This window comes from Bison bison, unplaced genomic scaffold, assembly GCF_000754665.1.
Source record: "Bison bison bison isolate TAMUID 2011002044 unplaced genomic scaffold, Bison_UMD1.0 scf7180017864295, whole genome shotgun sequence".
NCBI lineage: Eukaryota > Metazoa > Chordata > Mammalia > Artiodactyla > Bovidae > Bison > Bison bison.
In genome coordinates, this window is record NW_011494867.1 from 10,004,210 (window position 1) to 10,024,935 (window position 20,726).

General features: G+C 48.8%; 1 protein-coding gene across 1 annotated transcript in view; it reads left to right on the forward strand.

The window, feature by feature from the left end:
- Positions 1-9,769: 9,769 nt before the first annotated feature.
- ATP2C2 (ATPase, Ca++ transporting, type 2C, member 2) overlaps positions 9,770-20,726 on the forward strand; it is a 52,752-nt gene continuing 41,795 nt past the window's right edge. The window contains 4 exon segments of the mRNA XM_010850819.1: positions 9,770-9,858; positions 13,450-13,539; positions 14,828-14,863; positions 18,391-18,499. Coding sequence (XP_010849121.1) covers positions 13,514-13,539; positions 14,828-14,863; positions 18,391-18,499 — 171 coding nt within the window. The 5' untranslated portion in view covers positions 9,770-9,858; positions 13,450-13,513.

Sequence of the window (20,726 nt, forward strand, 5' to 3'; positions counted from 1 at the left end):
GGGGTTGTTTCCAGTGCTTAGTTGATACAGGCACTGTGGCAGTGGCTGACTTTGAACAGAAATCATTCTGCAGTAAATGAGTCTGCAAAAGAAATGACTAGAACAGGTCCATTTTCAGCTTTTAGAAAATATTTATTTGTTTTAGGCTGTGGTGGGTCTTTGTTGCCACGTGGGCTCTTGTTGTGACAAGAAGGGTGTTTTTCTCTAGTTGTGACGAGCGGGGGCTCTTCTATAGTTGCGACGTGGGCTCTTCTCTCATTGTGACAATCAGGGGCTCTTCTCTCGTTGTGACAAGCGGGGGCTCTTCTCTCATTGTGACGAGCGAGGGCTCTTCTCTAGTTGTGACATGCAGGCTTCTCACTGCAGGGGCTTCTCTCTCTGTGGAGCACAGGCTCCAGGGCTTCGGTATTTGCAGCGTGTGGGCTCAGTAGTTGTGGCTCCCGGGCTCCAGAGCACAGGCTCTGTAGCTGTGGCACACAAGCTTAGTTGCTGCACGGCATGTGGGATCTCCCCGGATCAGGTATCGAACCTGGGTCTCCTGCACTGGCAGGCGGATTCTTTGCTACTGAGCCACCAGGGAATCTCGGTCTTTATGGAAATCACCTATTCTGGATGTTTCATAAAAACCAAGTCAAGTGATAACGTGGCCTTTTGTGTCTGTCTTCATCAGCATGAGGTTTTTGAGGTCTGTCTGTGTTGGAGAATGTTGTTTCCTAGGGTTAATGAGCAGAGCACCCCAGACTATGACGGCTTCAAGCAACAGAAATTTACTCTCTCACAGTTCCGGGGCCAGATGTCCAAGATCGCGGTGTGGGCAGGGCCTGGCTCTAACGGCCGTAGTGGAGAACCTGTCCCGTACCTTTCTCTTAGCTTCCAGTGCTGCTGGCGAGGCAGTGGCCTGGGCTTCTAGTGGGATCACTCTGTGCGGGTCTGTCTCCATGTCCAGGACTCTCCTTACGAGGTCATCAGTCGTATCCAACTGGATCTCGCCCTGATGACCTCATTGTCACCTCGTTACCTCTGTAAAGACCCTGTTTCTAAATTCAGTCACATTTGAGGTTCAGGGGGTTAGGACTTTAAGATAACTTCTTTTTTCTTCCAGTTTTATCAAGATATAAATGGACGTACAGCGTTGTGTAAGTTTAAGGTGTACAGCATTATGATTTGACTTACATCATGAAATGATTATCACAGTAAGTTCAGCAAACATCCAACATCTCATATTTTTCCCTTGTGATGAGAACTTTTAGGATTCACCCTCTTAACAACTTTTGTATATAACATACAGCAGGGTTGATTATATTTATCAATTTGTACATCACACGCCTGGTACTAATTTATCTTATAACTAGAAATTTCTGTCTTTTGACTGCCTTCATCCAACTCACCGTCCCCACCTCTGGTAACCGTGAATCTGATCTCTTTTTCTATGAGATCAGATTTTGTTTGTTTCTGAAGTTTAATTGACCTACAACAATATGTTAGTTCCTGGTATACGTCATTTCGATATGATGATCATGTCAAACTGATCACCAGGATAAGCCTCGTTAGTCTGTCACCATACAAAGACATCACTGAATCAGTCTACATAGTCCTCACACTGTGTGTTTATACCGTGGCACGCTTATTGTGCAAATGGAAGTCTGCGCCTCTTCATCTCCTCCATCCATTTCTCTCCTCCCCACCCCTCCCCTCTCACAACCCCGTGTTTGTTCTCAGTGTCTATGGCTCTTTCTGTGTTGTTACGTCTGTTCACAGGTTTGCTTTTTAGAGCCCACATATAAGCGATATCATACGGTGTTTGTCTCTCTGTCTGACTTCACTGAGCATAACGCCCTCCCTGTCCATCCATGTTGTTGCAAATGGTGAGGTTTCATTCTTTTTTTTATGGTTGAGTAGTAGGAATATTGTGTGTGTGTGTGTACATATGTAGACACCACATCTGCCTCACCCACTCATGTATTAATAGGCACTTCGGTTGCTTCCATATCAAGATACCTTTTTTTGAAGACACAATTCAACATATAGTGTAGCATGCATCAGTACTTCATTCCTTCTTTAAAAATCTGTTTTTTATTTATGTATTTGGCTGTGCCAGGTCTTAGTTGCGACATATGGGCTCGTTAGTTGCGGCCTGTGGGGTTTTTAGTTGCTTGCCGCATGTGGGATCTAGTTCCCTGACCAGGGATCGAACCCAGGCACCCTGCATTGGGAGTGCAGTCTTAGCCACCGGACCACCAGGGAAGCCCCAGCACTTCATTCCTCTTTGAGGCTGAATGATGCTCCTTTGTGTGAGAGAGCACACCTTGTTACTGCATCATCTGCGGATGGACTCTGAGCTGTTCCGAATTGTGCTGCTATGAACAGCAAAGAGCTCGTCTTTATTCGCATCCCTTTTTTTCAGTTCTCTTGTTCACAGACCCGGAAGTATGTCCATGGCTTTCACTTACAGAGCACAGTTGGAGGCTAGACAGCCTCCCACTTTGGGCTCAGACTCCGTCCCCACGGTCATGGTCATGGTCACGGAACACAGCTGGGGTTAGGATCCTCCCGCTGGACCCTCCTCCTCCAGGCCGCCTTCCCAGCCCCTCCCCTTATCCACACAAGCCTCTTTCAGCCATCTGGCTGGCTCCCAGGGACACACAGAGTTCCCAAGAAAGGGTGGGAATTCTTGCTAGTCTTGGCTGCAAAGGCAGAGGGATTGGATGGCTTTGATCCTGTTTTGTTTTGTTCTTGTTCTGGATTTTGTGTGTGTGGTAAAATGTGCAAAACATTTACCATCTTAACTGTTTCCAAGCACATGGTTCAGTGGCATTGAGTACATTCACGTGGTTGTCCAGTCATCACAGCCATCGTCTCCAGAACTTTTTCAGCTTCTCCAACCGAGTCTGTCCCCAGTAGACACTAACTCCTGGGAGTTCCCTGGCGGTCCAGTGGTTAGGACTCAGAGCTTTCACTGACGTGGCCTGGGTTCAGTCACTGGTTGGGAAACAAAGATCCCGCAAGCCAAGCGGCACAGCAAAAACAAAAACAATTACCCAGCTTCTGGTAAGCACCCTTCTACTTCCTGTCTCTATGAGTCTGTCTGTTCTGGGTACCGCACGTAAGTGGTGTCATTACAGTATTTGTCCTTTTGTAATTGGTGTGTTTCACTGAGCGTAACATCCTCAAGCTCCATTCCTGTTGTGGCAGGTGTCAGAATTCCTCCCTTTTTAAGGTTAAATGATATTCCATTGTTTGGGCTTGATCACATTTTGTTTACCCACTGATCTGTTGATGGACCCTTTAAAAAAAATTGAAATATATAGAGAAATTATTTAAGCCTAGCATCAAAAGGCAGAGAAGGCAATGGCACCCCACTCCAGTACTCTTGCCTGGAAAATCCCATGGACGGAGGAGCCTGGTAGGCTGCAGTCCATGGGGTCGCTAAGAGTCGGACATGACTGAGCGATTTGACTTTCACTTTTCACTTTCATGCATTGGAGAAGGAAATGGCAACCCACTCCAGTGGTCTTGCCTGGAGAATCCCAGGGATGGGGGAGCCTGGTGGGCTGCCGTCTATGGGTCGCACAGAGTCGGACACTACTGAAGTGACTTAGCAGCAGCAGCAGTAGCAGCAGCAGCATCAAAAGGAAATCAAAGATTTTAAAAAAATAGAACTCACAGGTTTCCTATCTGTACCTTCAGATTCAAAAAAAATTAATAAGTAAAAATTTAAAAATAAAACCACACAGATTCAAGCATTTATGTATCTTCTACAGCCACTTGTAGAAACTTCATTGAGAATGTCAGGAAACATCTCCCCGGCAAGACAAAGTCAGAGAGAGAGGCTGTGAAGTGTTGGGGTCACCACACCTCTTAAATCCCTCTGGGTCTTTAGGCTACTGATCTTCTATGGAATATTTACTGAATGCACCTGCCCCATGCAAAGTGCAACTACAGAGCTGGGTTGTTTTTACTTTGCTTTTTGTTTGTTTTGGCTGCGCTGGGTCTTTGTTGTTGCTCTCGGGCTTTCTCTACTTGCGGTGAGTGGGGACTCCTCTTCATGGCAGTGCGCGAGCTTCTAATCGCGGTGGCTTCTCTTGTCGTGGAGCACAGGCTTAGCAGTCATGACGCACAGGCTCAGTTGCCCCACAGCACATGGGGTCTTCCCAGAGTAGAGGTCGAACTCCCGTCCCCTGCATTGGCAAGTGGATGTTTAACCACTGGACCACCAGGGAAGTCCCCAGCGTTGGGTGTTTTTAAATCTTCAAAACAACCTGAGACAGATTATTGTCCCTGGTTATAGGGCTGGTCAGTGACCGAGGAGGATTTGAACCCAGGTCTGTGCATTTCCAACCTCCATGCCCCTTCTGTTGCTCTGTGCATCTTCCCGCTCTTGAGTTACCTAAATGTGGCTAAACAACCCAAGTGACATCACCATCATTGTTATTCCAGCCATGTGCCAGAGGCCTGGTCCCTGGGGCAGGTATGGACCTGCATTTCCTAGGGGTTTATGGGAGGTCTGGACCATGTCACATCCTGTCTAGGCACACATATGTTTGATTCCAAAAAAAAAAGGCAGGATGAGGGTAGCTAGCCAGCATCACCCCTGTTTTGCAGATGAGCAAACTCTGATCAGTCAGGGAGATTGTCATCTGCCCGAGGAGATGTGCTGGCAAGCGGAGCTGGAGCATCTCCTGGGCAGCACTGATGGTGAGGGTAAGCAGAGCCTTGCGGCCGAGAGCGGGTGTCTAGTCATCCATCCTGTGGGGCTAAGTACATGTGCACAGGCACTGATGTCATGGGCTCCAGCTCATGAGTGTCCATGGAGCAGCCTCTGGGCACCAGGTGCTGGACCCGCCTTCTGGAGGGGCTGAGTTGTGAGCAGAGGGAGGCATTTAAGTGATAGTCACTTGCTGGTCATTATGCATGTGACCGTGGTGTAGGCGCCATCAAGGGGACGTCCAGGGTGCTGAGAGGGTAGAGCAGGTGGCTGTCTGGTCTGAGATGTCAGGACAAGACAGTCCTTGACCTCTGAAGTGAGACTTCTTGCCCTCAGCAGTATAGACCTTTCTGTTCCAAGTCATTCCTTTTTTTTTTTTTTCAAGTCATTCCTTGTAAGGTACTTGACCGCATACCTGGCCTCTACCCACTAGATGCCAGTACCACCCCTGCTTCAGTTATGAGGACTAAACACATCTCCAAGCACTAACAAAGTCCCCCAGGAGGAAAACTGCCCTTGGTCGAGATCCCTTGATTTTATGTTTGGTTTGGCAGCCGGGAAAATGTGCCATCTTCAGCAGGGGCACTGGAGTAGCACACTCCTGGGGGTCACGGGACTCCTCCAGTGGGCAGGGGATTTTTAGCTAGGTATACTGCTGCCCCTCCCAGACCAGGAACACAGGGAGGGTGGGTGCGAGGTGGGGGTCTGCTGCAGCCATTTTGGAGACAGTAGGGTTCTGTCCTGAGAGCAACTGGAATCTATCCAAATGTTTCCAACATGGGATATGTGTATGTTTGTGAGAGAGAGAAAGAGAGAGACAGAAAGACAGAGAGGAGAAGGTGGAGGAGAGGGCTGGATTTATACATTCAGGGTTGCTTGAGCTGCTGCCTAAAAAGTGAATTGGGTGTGGTTGGTTGTGGCCAGACAGAAATGGTAAGCTAGGGAACAGCCAGGCAGGAAGTTCCTGTAACCCCAGGACTGCCTCCATCTGTGGTGTGAGCAAGAATTAAGCCCTCGATTTGGTACACTTGAACCAGGTCTTGAGAGCAGACAAAACATCCTGTCTCGGGCTGTGATGTACATTTCTCCAGGAGGTGGATCTCGCACAGTGAAGATGGTGAGGTCGACTTATGGAGAGAGTCGGGGGAGTGATATGTGTAATAATCCTTGGTTGCTTCCTGGTCGTTGGCACAGTGAGAAGCAACCCCAGGAAGTGGGTGTGGTCAGCAGCCCATTTCTGAGCAAATGGGGCCTTTGGGACATGAGGGGCAGGGAGCAGTTTGGCATGAAGTAAAAGGGGGACTTGCTGTCTCTATTTCAGATGAAGGAAGAGGCTGTTAGGCAGAGCCTCTCCCCTTCCTCCTTCCCTGTGCCAACTACCTGGTGAAAAGGAAAAGATGATTATCTAGTCCTGGGTGTCAGAATACTAGGAATAAGTTTGCAAAAATACTCACCATTCTCCTATCTGAGGTTACCATGTCCTCCCGTGCCCTTCATGTCTTTCACGTGGCTTCTTCCCAGACCTGCTGGGCACCCAGACCTCAACTGGGTTTCCCCCTTTTCTTCAGTTCAGTTCAGTCGCTCAGTCGTGTCCGACTCTTTGCAACCCCATGAACCACAGCACGCCAGGCCTCCCTGTCCATCACCATCTCCCAGAGTTCACTCAAACTCATGTGCGTCGAGTCGGTGATGCCATCCAGCCATCTCATCCTCTGTCGTCCCCTTCTCCTCCTGCCCCCAATCCCTCCCAGCATCAAGGTCTTTTCCAATGAGTCAGCTCTTCACATGAGGTGGCCAAAGTACTGGAGTTTCAGCCTCAGCATCAGTCCTTCCAATGAACACTCAGAACTAATCTCCTTTAGGGTGGACTGGTTGGATCTCCTTGCAGTCCAAGGGACTCACAAGAGTCTTCTCCAACACCACAGTTCAAAAGCATCAATTCTTCAGTGCTCAGCTTTCTTCATAGTCCAACTCTCACATCCATACATGACCACTGGAAAAACCATAGCCTTGACTAGATGGACCTTTGTTGGCAAAGTAATGTCTCTGCTTTTGAATATGCTATCTAGGTTGGTCATAACTTTCCTTCCAAGGAGTAAGCATCTTTTAATTTCATGGCTGCGATCACCATCTGCAGTGATTTTGGAGCCCCAAAAAATAAAGTCTTAGGTTATTGCAAATGTCTCCCAAAACAGGCCACGATACCACCAGTCACCATCAGGAACCATTCTCTGTGGTTCAGTGCTTTCTTAACTGAGAATCCCAGAAGTTCAAGGTCCAGGGTTCTAAATCTGTAAATTGTTGCCCTGCTCTGTCAGCTTTGTGATTTTCCATTCAGTAAAATAAATTTGTTTGAAAACAGATGCGTCAATAACAGCCAACAGTTGGAAACAATCCATCAGCAGTAAAACAGAAAAATAAATTGTGCCATACTTATTTGGTGGAATACTGTGCAGCCATGAAAAATTAGCGAACCATCACCACACACACCATCATGCATGAATCTAACTAATAACCTTGAGTCAAAGAACCCAAACACAAAAGCATATATATTGCATGTTACCATTTGCACAGAGTTCAAACCCCAGCAAAATACATCTCCTGGGGGCTGTTTATGTTAATGTGTGTTTCTCAATTTGGAGGCTGGTTATATGGGTCAGTGTGTAAAAATCTGAACTATACACTTCAGATCTGCACCCTTTCTCTTTGTATGTTATATTTTAAAAAGACATATCCATATAAGACCAGTGCACCTAAGAGCAATCCTACTTCTTTTTTTCCTCACAGATTGATGGACAAAATGACTTGAAAGCTATCGAGAAAGAGAAGACAGTGGTGGCTCTGGAACCCAAGGAAGCAAGCAAATGCCACAGAGAGGACCTAGCCAAAGCATTTTACGTAAGAACTGAGTTTGTCTCTGAGGCCTGGGGCTGTGGGGTTTTCAGATTAAGAGGAAAGCGGCTCAAGGTCCTGAAAATGGCTTCACAGTCCTGAGCTATGACACATTGTTATCATCACTGTTAGAAAATACTCCTGCTGTTGAACGGTTCTGCTTCCCCACCAGAAAGGGCGCCCACACTGATGGCCATGAGCCCTGGAAGCCCTTCCTGGTGGCCACGGTCCTCCCAGTGTTCTGTGCCTGTCTTTCTCTCTCTCTTTTCTCTTCAGTTTTAGTTAGAAGATAGTTACTTGACAATGCTGTGTTGGTTTCTGCCATATAACACCCTGAATCAGCTATAAGTATAAATATCTCCCCTCCCTCTTGAGGAGAGACAGAGAGTGTCTCAGGGGACCCCCAAGTTTCCATAGCAGCTCAGTCAGAGTTGAATCCGGGTGTTTTGACATTCAAGCTTAAACTCTTCACCACCTGCCATTCCCACCTCTCATGTTTTATAATTCATGGTGTTGCCAGTGACCGAAACCAGCTTCTCGCCAGTTTCTTCTGGTGCATTTGGGTTCCTGGCCAGGGCAAGACAAAAGCCAAACTGAAGACCACTTCCGTTCCATGAGGGTCCCCTGTGAGGCTGAAGGAGTTAGCTTGCTTTATGATTTCGGTTATCTTGACTTAGCTGAGCAAACATGGGGGGTGTGTGTGTGTGTGTGTTGACTCATAACCCACCACACTTTGGGAAAGCCAATAGAAGTCCACTAAGAAAAGCTCACATACCACAGTTTCCGAGAAGCTGGAGGTCACTGTTTCAGGCCAGCCTTTCCTTGAGAATACTCAGAAGCCCATCTAAATTCAAGTCCCACTTGTTAGCATTTGGAGAGGGGAAGGAAATATGTTTTCCTTGCCAAGACATTTTCCCCTACCTAGGAAAAAAGCGTGATTTTCTTGCTCTATTCAAAAGAATCTAGAAATCAGTCCAGCCTTCCCATCACCTCAACCATCTGGTGGAACTTTTTTGCTTTGTTTCTGTACTATTTATTTATTTTTGGCTGCACTGGGTCTTCATTGCAACACACAGGCTTAGCTGCCCGCAGCGTGTGGAATCTTAGCTTCCCGACCAAAGATCAAACTAGTGTCCTCTGCATTGGTAGGCGGATTCTCAACCACTGGACCGGGGAAGTCCCTGGTAGAGCTTTCTTATCCACTTTTTAAAGACAGTGAAGCTTTTGTTGCCACCAGGACAACAAAGTTTCCTTACATGGTTATTGACTCTTAAATTCACTATATTTAATGTCAGTTTGTATAAACAGCTTGAAATTGTATCTGGCACAAGGCATGCATGATGGAATCATGTAGCTTTTTTTGTCTCTAAGGGCAGGCCTTTTTTCTTTGTTTCAAGGCAAAATACACAACCTAAAAATTACCATCTAACTACTTTTAAGTGTACAGTTCCAAAGTGTTAAGTACGTTCACGTTGTGGTACAACCCATTTCCACAGCTCTTTCCCTCTTGCAAAGCTGAAACTTCCATGTTGGTGGTGAATAATATTCCTGTGTGTGTGTATGTCTGTGTGTCTGTACCACACTTTCCTTATCCATTCACCCATTGATGGACACTCGGGTCACGTCCACCTTTGGCTGTTGTGAATAATGCTGCTACAAACATGGATAGACAGATACCTCACTGAGACTGGTTTCCAATTCTCTTGATACGTACCAGTATCAAGAAAGTAGTGGAACCAGTAGTGGAATTGCCAGATTGTATGGTGGTTCTATTTTTAATTTTTGGAGGTACTTCCACATGGCAGCTGCACCATTTGACTGTCCCAGACTCATCTTCCTTAAGATGAAAATGTAAGTGTTCCTGCATCTCCAGGTGTCCATGCTATAATCGCAGACCCTGAAATGTAGACCCAAGGCTGTCTTCTCTGTAGTATCTGTAGGGCGGAAGTGCGGGTTCATTGAAAAAGAATGAGATTGTAGGTCTCCTACTGTCTCTGCCCATTTGCTTGGGGTTTCTGAGCTGGTCCCCTCTCCTCTGTGGGCAGCCCATTTTCCTTAATCATCGTGGAAGCGGCTGGCTTCTAGAGTGGGAATCCTGTGACGTGGGCTCCTTGATCTTTACCTGCCCGTCCTTCTCCCTCCAGGTAGATTTACAGAATGGGCTGTCAGAGTTCTCAGTGACGCAGCGCAGGCTGGTCCATGGCTGGAATGAGTTTGTTGCTGATAACACGGAACCTGTGTGGAAGAAATATCTCGATCAGGTGGGATGATGGCCATCATTCTGTGCATTAACCAGTGTAACCCTGGGGGTGAGGAAGGGAGCCGCCGTTCATTGTGTAACTGTGGATTGAGGGTGTCCGTCGATGAGTCTCAGCACATAGAACAGCTATACTACAAGGTCAAAGAAGGCTTGCCCCTTTCAGGCTGCTCCTAGCTGAGAGATGGACTCACTAACTACCATGGCGGCCACAGTCACGAATAATAGTCTTTCCATTCATAGAGGTAACCATGTGCCAGGCACCATGCTGAGTAAATAAGTAAACATCAACTTACTCTTCCTCTAGATCCCTGCTTTGAGATGTGGTGGTTTAGTCGCTAAGTCATATCCAACTCTTGCGACCCCATGGACTGTAGCCCACCAGGCTCCTCTGTCCATGGGATTTTCCAGGCAAGAATACTGGAGCAGGCTCCCATTTCCTCTTCCAGGGCATCTTCCCAACCCAGGGACCAAACCCAGGTCTCCTGCATTATAGGCAGATTCTTTACCTACTGAGGACAGTGCAATACAGAGAAGCTGAAACATTCCCAGGTTGTGTAGGGCTGCCAGATTTAGCCAATAAATTTACAGATGTCTGTTACATTTGAAATTCAGATAGATAAGCAAAGGAGAGTTTTTTAGTGTATGTTCCAAATGTCGCATGGGACCTACTTGTACTTAAATTTTTTAAAAGTTCCTTGTTTCTCTGAAGTTCACATTTAACTGAGTGTCCTGTAGTCTACCTGGCAGCCAGGGTCCAGAGTCCTGCAGTGTTAAGTGTTGCTGCTGGGAAGTGAAGCCAGGCAGCTGGCTCCAGAGTCCCTGGCCCTCTTAGCCTTTGCCACTGGTGCTGAATACATGTTGTATCAGTCAAATGCCTGGAAGCCACGGGAAAGAAGGGGAAAAAAATTGAAATAGATCCTGCTGCAAGTTCCAGTATAGAAATCAACACCCCACCTCCCACCCAGGACCAGCTCAGAAAGCTCCAGTTAACAGGCAGAATTTCCCAGATACCTGAAGCCACGGTTACCTCAGTTTCCCCTCCCTGGCTTTTACACCCTCTCCCATTCCTGACACCTCCCTCTCAGTCAAGCTCAGGAATACCCCAGGCTTCTGCTGCCTTCCCATGGCTCATGTTTAAGGCTTCCTTGATTGGTCAGATCAGGGACCAATCACAGCCCTCCTTGTAGCATCCTCACTCTCCTTTCTCCTCTGGTCCCCACCCTGCTCATTGGTTAGTTCTTAGTGCCCTAGAGATGTCATTCATTGACACATTTTGGCACCAGAAGAGGCTTCTAGGTATGCAGGTGACTCTGGCCAACCCAGAAATTTCCTGGAATGCCAGTGTTGGGAAGAGACAGCAGAGGCTCCTGGAAGTTGAAGTTCAGGGAAGGAGGCTGACACATGGGCTGTGGGGGACCTTCTCCCTTCTGAAGCCCGGGCTTGGTCACTTCTGCCCCGGCTGCCCCTTCCACTAGGCCCTGCTCACCTAGCCTCTGCCGGCTAACACCTCACACCCAGGGCTGTCATCCAGCCTCCAGCCAGGACCTTTCCAGGAATGAAATCTCTTCAGTTTGTAAGAGCAGGAAACATGCTTATTCATCTTAACCTCATCGGTTCAAGGATCCATCTCAGGGTATCCCTGTGGGATTGGAAGGCAGCTTCCGATGGCCGTGTTTTCTAGCCCTCGACAAGCACAGGAAGTCCATGTGCCCTCACTTATTAATTCTTTGTGTTCATTGAGCACTTGCTCCATGCCAGATGCTGTGGTTCTCCTGTCTGTCTCCTCCAGTGACAGGGATCTCACCACTTAACAAGGCAGTCCTGCTTCTCTGTCTCAAGATTCACCACTAGGAATTCTACCTTAGCATGGCCCCAAATCCCTGCCCCAGAGTCACGAAGCAGAGGTAGATTAGAGTCAGACTGCTGGGTTTAATCCTACTTTCCAGCCTTGTGACTTTGAGTCTGCAACCAATCTGCCTTGAGCCTCAATTGTCCCCATCTAGGAAATGGGACTAGTAAGTCCCTCCTGTTCTGAATTTTACTTAAGAGGAAGCTGAGCCTGTATTACATGCTTAATAAAGGTTGCCCCCAGCCCCAGTGTCTGCCAGCTATCCTTGGTTCGAGCATAACTGTTAAGAGCACAGGTTTTGGAGTTGCCTGATCTAAATGAATCCTTGGCAGTTCAGTTTCTTTCAGAAACCTGGGTTGGTCATTTATCATTAAGCAGGACTACTTAACAGTACCTGTGTCATGGGGTTGTGAAAGTGAAAGTCACTCAGTCGGTTCCAACTCTTTGCGACCCCATGGTCTATACAGTCTGTGGAATTCTCCAGGCCAGAATACTGGAGTGGGTAGCCTCTCCCTTCTCCAGGAGATCTTCCCAACCCAGGGATCGAACCCAGGTCTCCCGCATTGCAGGCAGATTCTTTACCAGCTGAGCCACAAGTGTCATGGGGTTGGGAGGAGCCTATAAAATGATGCAGTAAAGTGCTGAGCACAGGGTGTGGCTTGGAAGAGGTGCTCGGAAAACACTGGTTTGGGGGCGGTTACTGTTTATTGTAATGAACGTCTCTGGTGACCATCCCTTCCCCACATAGTAAGGTTTCGGCAGACCGCTTTCTGCCTGTCCTGCTTTACATGTGGGCTTAAAAGGGGCCCCATCAGAACTGGGAGGGTCTCATTATCTATAGCCAGGGCGGTACTACTGGCCGTGGTGGGGTCTCCGCACTGGGCCTGATACCTGTGTGCGGTGTCTCATGGTGACTCACCTATGTGAGATGGAGCAAGGCAGATGTTTGGCATGGTCTCCAGGAGGGGCGGAGGGAGGCTGGTGATGTCTGTGCTGGTCTGGAGGGCTGCTTGGGTCCAGCCACCAGGGAGGGGGCGAGGTTCTGGGCTTGGGATTAGAGTTCAAGGTGAGGCCAGTGCCTGGTCCCAGCTGTTCAGAGTAGCCCCAGCCAGGACTGAGGACCTCGGAGCTAATCCTGAACCCGTGGCTGGAGGGGTCCCTTGTGCAGACACATGCCTGCACCCTTGGGGAAGTTTCCCATCAATCTTTATTAGGGCTGGGCTGGGACACAGGGGTCATCACACTTTCAGAAAGCTGGCTTGCCTGGGGGCCCCAGTGCTCCAGTCTGAGACCCTTTAGTGGGAGTCAACCCCCAAAGACCTACTAGAGAGCTTCCCACAAAATCCTGAAACCTGCATCAGAGTTTCTGAGATGGACCTGTTGTGAATGGAGCAAACAGGATGCTGGCCCTGAGGGGCAGGTTTTGACCCGGAGCAGCGAGGAGACGTGAGAAGGCAAGACCAAGAACTGGACGGCAGGGCCAGGGCTGGTGTCTTGGTGACAGGGACACCGTCGAGATGACCCCAGGATGCTAGTGTTGGGTGGACCGCAGTGGTGGGTCTTCAGGCGGAGGAGAACCATTGGGTGGTGACAGTCCTCCCCTCCTGGCCCTCAGGTCACTGCAGGGCCGGCCTGGAAGCCAGGCTCTGGGTGCAGAGCTGACACTGCTCCACTAGAGCAGGCCTGGTCTCTGATGTCCATGAGCCTAGACAAGATCCCACTGCCCTGTTTTTCCTTTTTCAGTTCAAGAATCCCCTGATCCTGCTGCTCCTGGCCTCTGCCTTGGTGAGCGTCCTCACAAAGAAGTATGAGGATGCCATCAGCATCGCCGTGGTGAGTGCACCCCATGGGAGTCGGGGGACAGTGCCCCCCCATCCCAGACCTGGCTGCCGAGGTCCTGCTGAGTCTCAGTTTACCTTTGTTATGCAAGGAGAAAAAAAACTAGGCTGTAAGAAGAAGAAAAAAAGTAGAAAACACAGCATAAAGAAAGGACAAGAAGTGTCCATGTTCTTCTACCTCACGAAGAGCTGACTCACTGGAAAAGACCCTGATTCTGGGAAAGACTGAAGGCAGGAGGAGCAGGGGCAGCTGCTAGCCTGTGAGGCTGTTTGAATTCAAGTTAAATAAAATGAAGAATTCAATTTCTCGGGTGAAGTCAGCACCACAGTTTGAAAGCATCAATTTGTCAGTGCTCAGCCTTCTTTATGCTCCCCAACTCTCACATCCGTACATGACTACTGGAAAAACCATAGCTGTATCTGGTTCCAAAATGTTTTCGTTGCCCTGAAAGGAACCCCGTGTTCATTCAACAGTCATCCCCCACCCCCACCAGCCCCTGGAAAGCACTGTCTGCTGTCTGTCTGTCCAGATTTGCCTGTCCTGGGTCGTTCTTATAAACAGAACCCTGCTCTGTGTGACCTTTTACACGTGGCTCTTATATGTGACCTTTTGGTTAATGACTTTCTTTCCGCTTCCTTCAATCTGTCAAGTGCTGTCTTTTGAAATACAAAAATAGATTCCTTCCCGTGCGGTGGAATTCAGGGTTGCTGTTCAAAAGCCTGAGGCTAGATCCACATCTTCTGATGTGAAATCATGTTTATTAGCAGCTTTGTTGTTGTTTGTTCAGTCACTAATTTGTGCCTGGCTCTTTGTGATCTGTGGACGGCAGCATGCCAGGCTCCTCTGTCCTTCACTGTCTCCTGGAATTTGCTCAGATTCATGCCCATTGAGTCAGTGATGCTATCTAACCATCTCATCCTCTGTCAGCCCCTTCTCCTGCCCTCAATCTTTTCCAACATCAGGGTCTTTTCCAATGAGCTGGCTCTTCGTGTCAGGTGGCCAGTTATTAAATGCTGGTGAGATACAAATGATCGTATCTATAGTGTATCATCCTGTGTTACAAGCGTATCTATGCCAAAAACTCTAAGAAGATAATCCCCAAATGTGAACCTGTGGAGGCAGAATTGAGAGTGCTTTTCTGGCTCCTCTGTTTTCTAAATCTCTGCACAGTGCTCTAGTTTGCAAGGAAAAAGGAAATACATTTTGGAAGACAGAGTCCTCCCCTGGATCACTTACTGCTCATTGGCAATGGGTGTTAACGTGCGCTCCTTTTGCCCCCTAGGCTGTGCTGATCGTGGTCACCGTCGCCTTCATCCAGGTGTGTATATGTGCCCTGAGTTCCCGGGCGGGGTCACCCGGGCTGATGAGAGCTCTGTGGGGAGCCCCCCACACCCCTGACCCCACTTAAACACACTGTTTCATGTGCTTCCGGCCAGGAGTACAGATCAGAGAAATCTCTGGAAGAGCTGACAAAGCTGGTTCCCCCCGAATGCAACTGGTAAGTCGGAGACCTCCGGCCCACCTAACCCCAGGACTTTGTGGTTCATCAGAGGAGTCAGTGGGCTGGCGAGTTTGGCAAAACTTTAGCCACATTTATGTCCTCTGTTGTGTGATATGGGAGAACTGTGGCTCACCAGGGTTAGCAAACCTGACCTCTGCTCCGCCAGCGGATTGCTGTGCGTTCTTAGGCATGCCATTCGGTCTCTCTGGGCCTCCACTCTGTCACTGGGGTCTAATCCGAGTGCCCAGCCTGGGGGCCATGGATGACAGGGCTTTGGGAAGAGGGTGGCCCACGAAACCTGTGATGAAGTGTGCAAAATTGTGTGCATTTTTCCTAGAAGGCATTTGACATTTTTCCTGAGGCTCAGAAGCTGAGGGGGAGGGCTTTAATAATAAGCTGAGGCCTCAGAACTCTGATCGAAGCGGGTGGACAGCTCAGTGATGAACCCTGGCCATTTGCTCAGCTGCCCGCCAGCCTCTTTCCTACCCGAACATTCCTGCTTTGCCTTTTGTTATCACATCACCCTCCCAAAAGATGTTTAAAAAGGAAAGACAAGAATGTCTCCCCTTACCTCCTGGGCCTGTCTGCTTAGCTCAGTGCTCTGCAAAGGGACTTTCTGGAAGATTCCGTCATGCGCGCTGCCCGGGACAGCGTCACTAATCACATATGGCTGTTGAGGACTTCACCCAAGGGACTGAATTCTTCATTTTGTTTAAGTTGAACTCAAGCAGCCTCACAGGCTAGTGGCTCACAGATGGCTCAGCTTAGAGGGTTTGCAGGGGCCGCTGCCCTTGGTAAAGGAAATGGCAGAAGCAGAAGTGAGAATGTTGCAGGCCTGCTGTTGTGTGTGTTTCAACTTAATTTTTTAGTATATCAGCAATCCCCAACCAGTTATTCTCCTTGTAAACATGAAACCACTTTGGAAAAGGCCCAGGTCTTCTCCCTCACCCTTCCTGGCATCAGCTGAGGTTGTCTTAAGTCCTATGTCTTTCCCAAATACACACTGCCACTCATAAGAAAGTCACTGCAGATATCTTGTGATCCAAGGTACTTTGGAAGGATCTCAACAGATAGTAGCTCTCTTTTATCCCAAGGATAAGCTGGGAGAAAGAACCTTAACATATATTTGCATACAGATGGCATAATTGAGCATAGAGCTGGAGGATAGAAAGATCTAGTGCGAGGTCCCTCCTCTCAAGGAGTCAGCAAGTGAAAAGTGTGTGTGTGTGGGGGTGGGGGGAGAGATACAAGGCAGAGAATAATGAGTAACAAAGTAGAGACCAAAAGAGCATGCTGTGAAAGCATGAGAGGCATGAGTCAATTCTAGAAGATTCTTTTGGGGGGCAGTAAAAATGTCTGGGCTTAATAATGGGATGAACAAGGTGTCAGAAATCCAGACGTGTGATGTATGACGTAATCCTATAAGCAGACAGAAGCATCCATGATTTATGGGGTTTGATGAGCTGATCTTAAGTTTAAATATCAAGTCTTGGCCTTTCAGGCGAATAGTATGCATTATTGATGTCCCTGGGAGTTGCTTCTGAAAGACAATTTTATTTTCAAGAGCCGCAGAGGCAGGCAACCTGGGAGAGTTGAAAGAGCAGTGAAGGGACACAGCCTGCCTCCCCGAGCCCCCGAGCCCCATGTCAGGAGAGTCATCTGCCCTGCAGACCCTTCCTGCTTACCTCCATCTTTTGTGCATTCATTAAATATTTATAAAGCACCCACTGTGTGCATGGCGATGTCCCAGGTGAGAGATAGGAAAGCCCTGGCCTTTGGACCTCTCACACTCCTAACAGGCGAGGCAGATAATGAAGTGAAGGAATGAAATGATTTTGGAATGAGGCAGGTGCATTAAAGCCAAAAAGACTGAAAGCCAAAGCCACACAAAAATGAAAGAGAACCTCATGGAGATGCAGTGACTGGTGGAGGTGTGGGAACAATCTTGAATATCTGGCTGGCAGGTTACTCTGCTCTGACATTTAAGGTGGAGCTGACCTTTAAGTTGAGGCCTGATAAATGGCAGGGGCCAGCTGTGGGAAGAGTCGAGAGAAGAGCAGACGTCTATCTGATAGGTGCTCTTGGCTATAAACCCCAGAAAATTCAGCTGCACAAACCACAAGGAAATGGTGGTGTCTTATGGCAAGGGATCTGAGGTGAGGGGCCAGTGGGGCTAGTTAATTCAAGATGGGATCAAGGACCTGGTCCTTTTATTTCTTTACTCTGCCATGCTCAGCTTGCTGGCTTCATTCTTATACTGGATTCCCTCATGGCCCCAGGATGGCTGCCACAGCTCTAGACATCACAACCAGACATGATAAAGATGAAAAAGTCCAACAGAAGAGGCCATGTGTGTCTGTAAAGAATGAGAAAACCTTTCTCTTGAGCCCCTACCGAATACCACTCCTGTCTCTTAGGCCAGTGTTGTAGATCATGCCTGTGTCTACATCAGTCACGGGCAGGGGATGGGGTCACCCTGATCGTCTCAGCCTGTCAGGACCCACCCCTGGAGCACTCTGCTGCAGGGAGAAAGGCAGGTACCTGGATAACTGCATTCTGTTAACAAGGAAGAGGGGAGTGTCTGCTCCACCATTCAAGATCCACAAAGACCTTGAGACTGGAAAGAGCTGGGTGTATTCAAGGGGGTGCGTGGCAGGAGGTAGGGTGTCTGGGTCTAACTCCCAGGTTCTTGGAGAGGGTTTGGAGCAGGAGGAAGTTGTGATCTGATTTTGTGCTTTAAGAACTCTCTGGCTGCTACAGGAAGGAGGCACAGGGAGGGGCACATGTTGGGTAAGGAGCAGCATGTCGTGGGTTCCAGTGGGAGCCTGTACACAGAAGCATGCCTATGTCTAACAGCAAACAGCCATGAAGTGCGGTCCCAGGCCTGGGGGTGGGTTGCTCCCTGGTTTCTCGGGCACTTAAGGTGCTCCTCCTGGCTTTAACAAGGTTCTGCTGTCCCTGAGGTCAGAGCTGGGCTCTGTACACCAGAGCGCTGTGTTCTCCGAGGACAGAAGCACTGCCAGCTGCCAGCTTTGTTAAGGAACCACTTCTCTAGACCTGCAGAGGCTTCTAGAGGCCGTGTGGCCCTGCCTTGTTTCTAAGCAGGGTGAACAGTAGTCACCTCACTTTTCAAATGAAGCCCAAGTTCTCCCAGGAGATAAGCTCTTTCCCAAGAGTCTTTTAGGACATGTGAATTTAAAAAATAATAAAACCATTAAAGCACAAGCATTTGTCCACATCGGAAAGAGAAAATGTATTTCTGTAACCTTTGCTCAAGTTTATCAAAGTGCCTAAAATTGAGATGTCAACATGGATGCATTTGCTTTTTCCTGTTTAAAATGCAGCATAAGAGAAGGAAAGCTCCAGCACCTGCTAGCTCGAGACCTGGTACCTGGAGACATCGTGTCTCTCTCCATCGGAGACCGCGTCCCTGCTGACATCCGTCTCACAGAGGTGAGGGGCCCAGACCCCGGTCCAGGGGCCGTGCAGACACTTGGCTTCTCGGAGGCAGGCATTCTCTCCTTCTTGCACACACATATACACAGACATAGGCATGTGTGCACACAAGCAGAAAGTTAGCAAGCAAGCTAATTTTAAGCACAAAGCTCCTCCGATGGCATTTCATAAATTATGTATTCTCATGTAAGTATAAGCCTAACACGTTTTGGTTATATGATTTTCTAGCTTGTAGCCTACTGCAGTAGAGAGGAATTTTATAGCTGAGGAATGGTTTTGTAGCTGAGGAATGAGGGATAAGTTGCTTCTAGAAACAACCATACTGATGGCAGACAGAAGCACTGTCAGACTGCTTAATCTCAAGGATAACAACTAGTCTAGCCGTAGAAAGTAGCACAAGCCTTTGTTAAGAGTGCAGTTTGGGACATCGGGTGTGGGGCTCCATCCCCAACCTTTGCGGGTCTCAGGGTGTCACAACCTCACAGAACATTCCCTGAGGCTGTCGAAGATGATCCTGAATCCTCAAGAAAAGGAAGAAAAAAAAAAAAGAAAAGGTGAAGTCAGGTTCAGAGAGATCCGTTGATGGGAGTAACCTATTTTATGATCCCTGCCAAGAAGGTTTAAGGATTGTTCAAAGCTTTTAGTGATAAAGGATTAAGCCCCGGTTATCGGCCTGATTTATTTATTTAAGGAGGACGTGTTCTCTGGGTCAATAGCAGGCTGTTGGAAGGGTGGCCTGGAGAGAGGTGGGGAGTGGAGGGAGACAAAAGAGACTGGGAGCCAACCTCCGGGGTGTTCTCTGGGTCAATAGCAAGCTGTTGGAAGGGTGGCCTGGAGAGAGGTAGGGAGTGGAGGGAGACAAAAGAGACTGGGAGCCAACCTCCGGGACCTGCGTTTACAGCACCCTGAGCCTGGCTTTGAAGGTGAGGCGGGGGCCAGAGGGCACCCGGGCTTTCCAGCTCCTCTGCCCCTGTTTTCAGATCCCCAGGCAAGGCACAGCAAGTGTACCCCACACCAGGGTGAATTCCTCTCCGTCTGCTTCTCCCTACACGAGCATCCAGCCTCCGAGTCCAGGGCATGTGGTTCCCAGTAGAGGAGCCGCTATCCAGTGGCCAAGCCCCACCTGCAGAGAAAGCTGGGGAAACCAGTCTGACACTGTCCATGCCTCCCTAGGGATGGGCTCTGCCCTGCAACGTGGAGGAGTCCCCAGGTACAGGGGCGGGCTGTCCACATACTGGGCAGCTGATAGACAGGACGCATGTATACTATGGACGCTACAGGGAGGCAGAGCGGTGAAGTGATTAGTGCCCTGGGGCTGGCCATTAGCCAAGTCCTATCCTTCAGAAGCTGTGTGACCTTGAGCAAGTAGCTTAACCTCTCTGTGCCTCAGCTTCCTCATCTGTCAGAGGGGTTAATGTTCATTCCCAACTCGAGGGGTTCTGATGATGCCGAACTGAGCTAAGACCATCAGCCTGCTTGTGCAGCGCCCCGAGGTGGGGACAGAGTCCCGAACATCAGCCATTGGTTTAACTGTTTATCATTACCAAGCTTGACAACAGTTCCTTGAAAGAATTTTTTAAACCCCAAATAACTCCCCTCCTACTTCAACTGGTTTTCTTCCTGCCCTGCTTCTATCAGATTAAATGGTATCTGGTCGTTGCCAGCACAAGGACTTTTTCAAGGCTACCGGCCACCAACACTCTGCAGATTTTCTCTCTGGTCCTTTTGCAGATCAGTAGCTTTGTTTACTCATAGTAGAGTTTTTTTTTAAATAATTTTATTTATTTGGCTGTGCTGGGTCTTCCTTGCTGCGTGTGGGCTTTCTCTGGTTGTGGCGAGCAGGGATTGCTTTCCAGTTTCGGTGCAAAGGGCTTCTCATTGCAGTGGCTTCTCTTGTTGCGGAAGCTCTCTTGAGCTCTAGAGCGTCCGGACTTCAGGAATTGCCGCACGTGGGCTCAGGAGTTGCAGCTCCCGGGCTCGAGAGCACAGGCTCAGTAGTTGCGGCTCAGGGGCTTCGTTGCTCCGAGGCATCAAAGCAGCCCCCTGCATTGTCCAAGGGTCAACCGTGTGTAACAATCAGATCGGCGCTAGCCACTGTGTAAAAACCGCCTTGCTTCATCTGCAGTGACCTTAAGAGGACAGTGCTCTCCTTTTACAGTGAGGACACAGAAGCCTGGAGGGCTGAGCCCACACAGTCAGTGGGGCAGAGGGGACTTGAACCTGG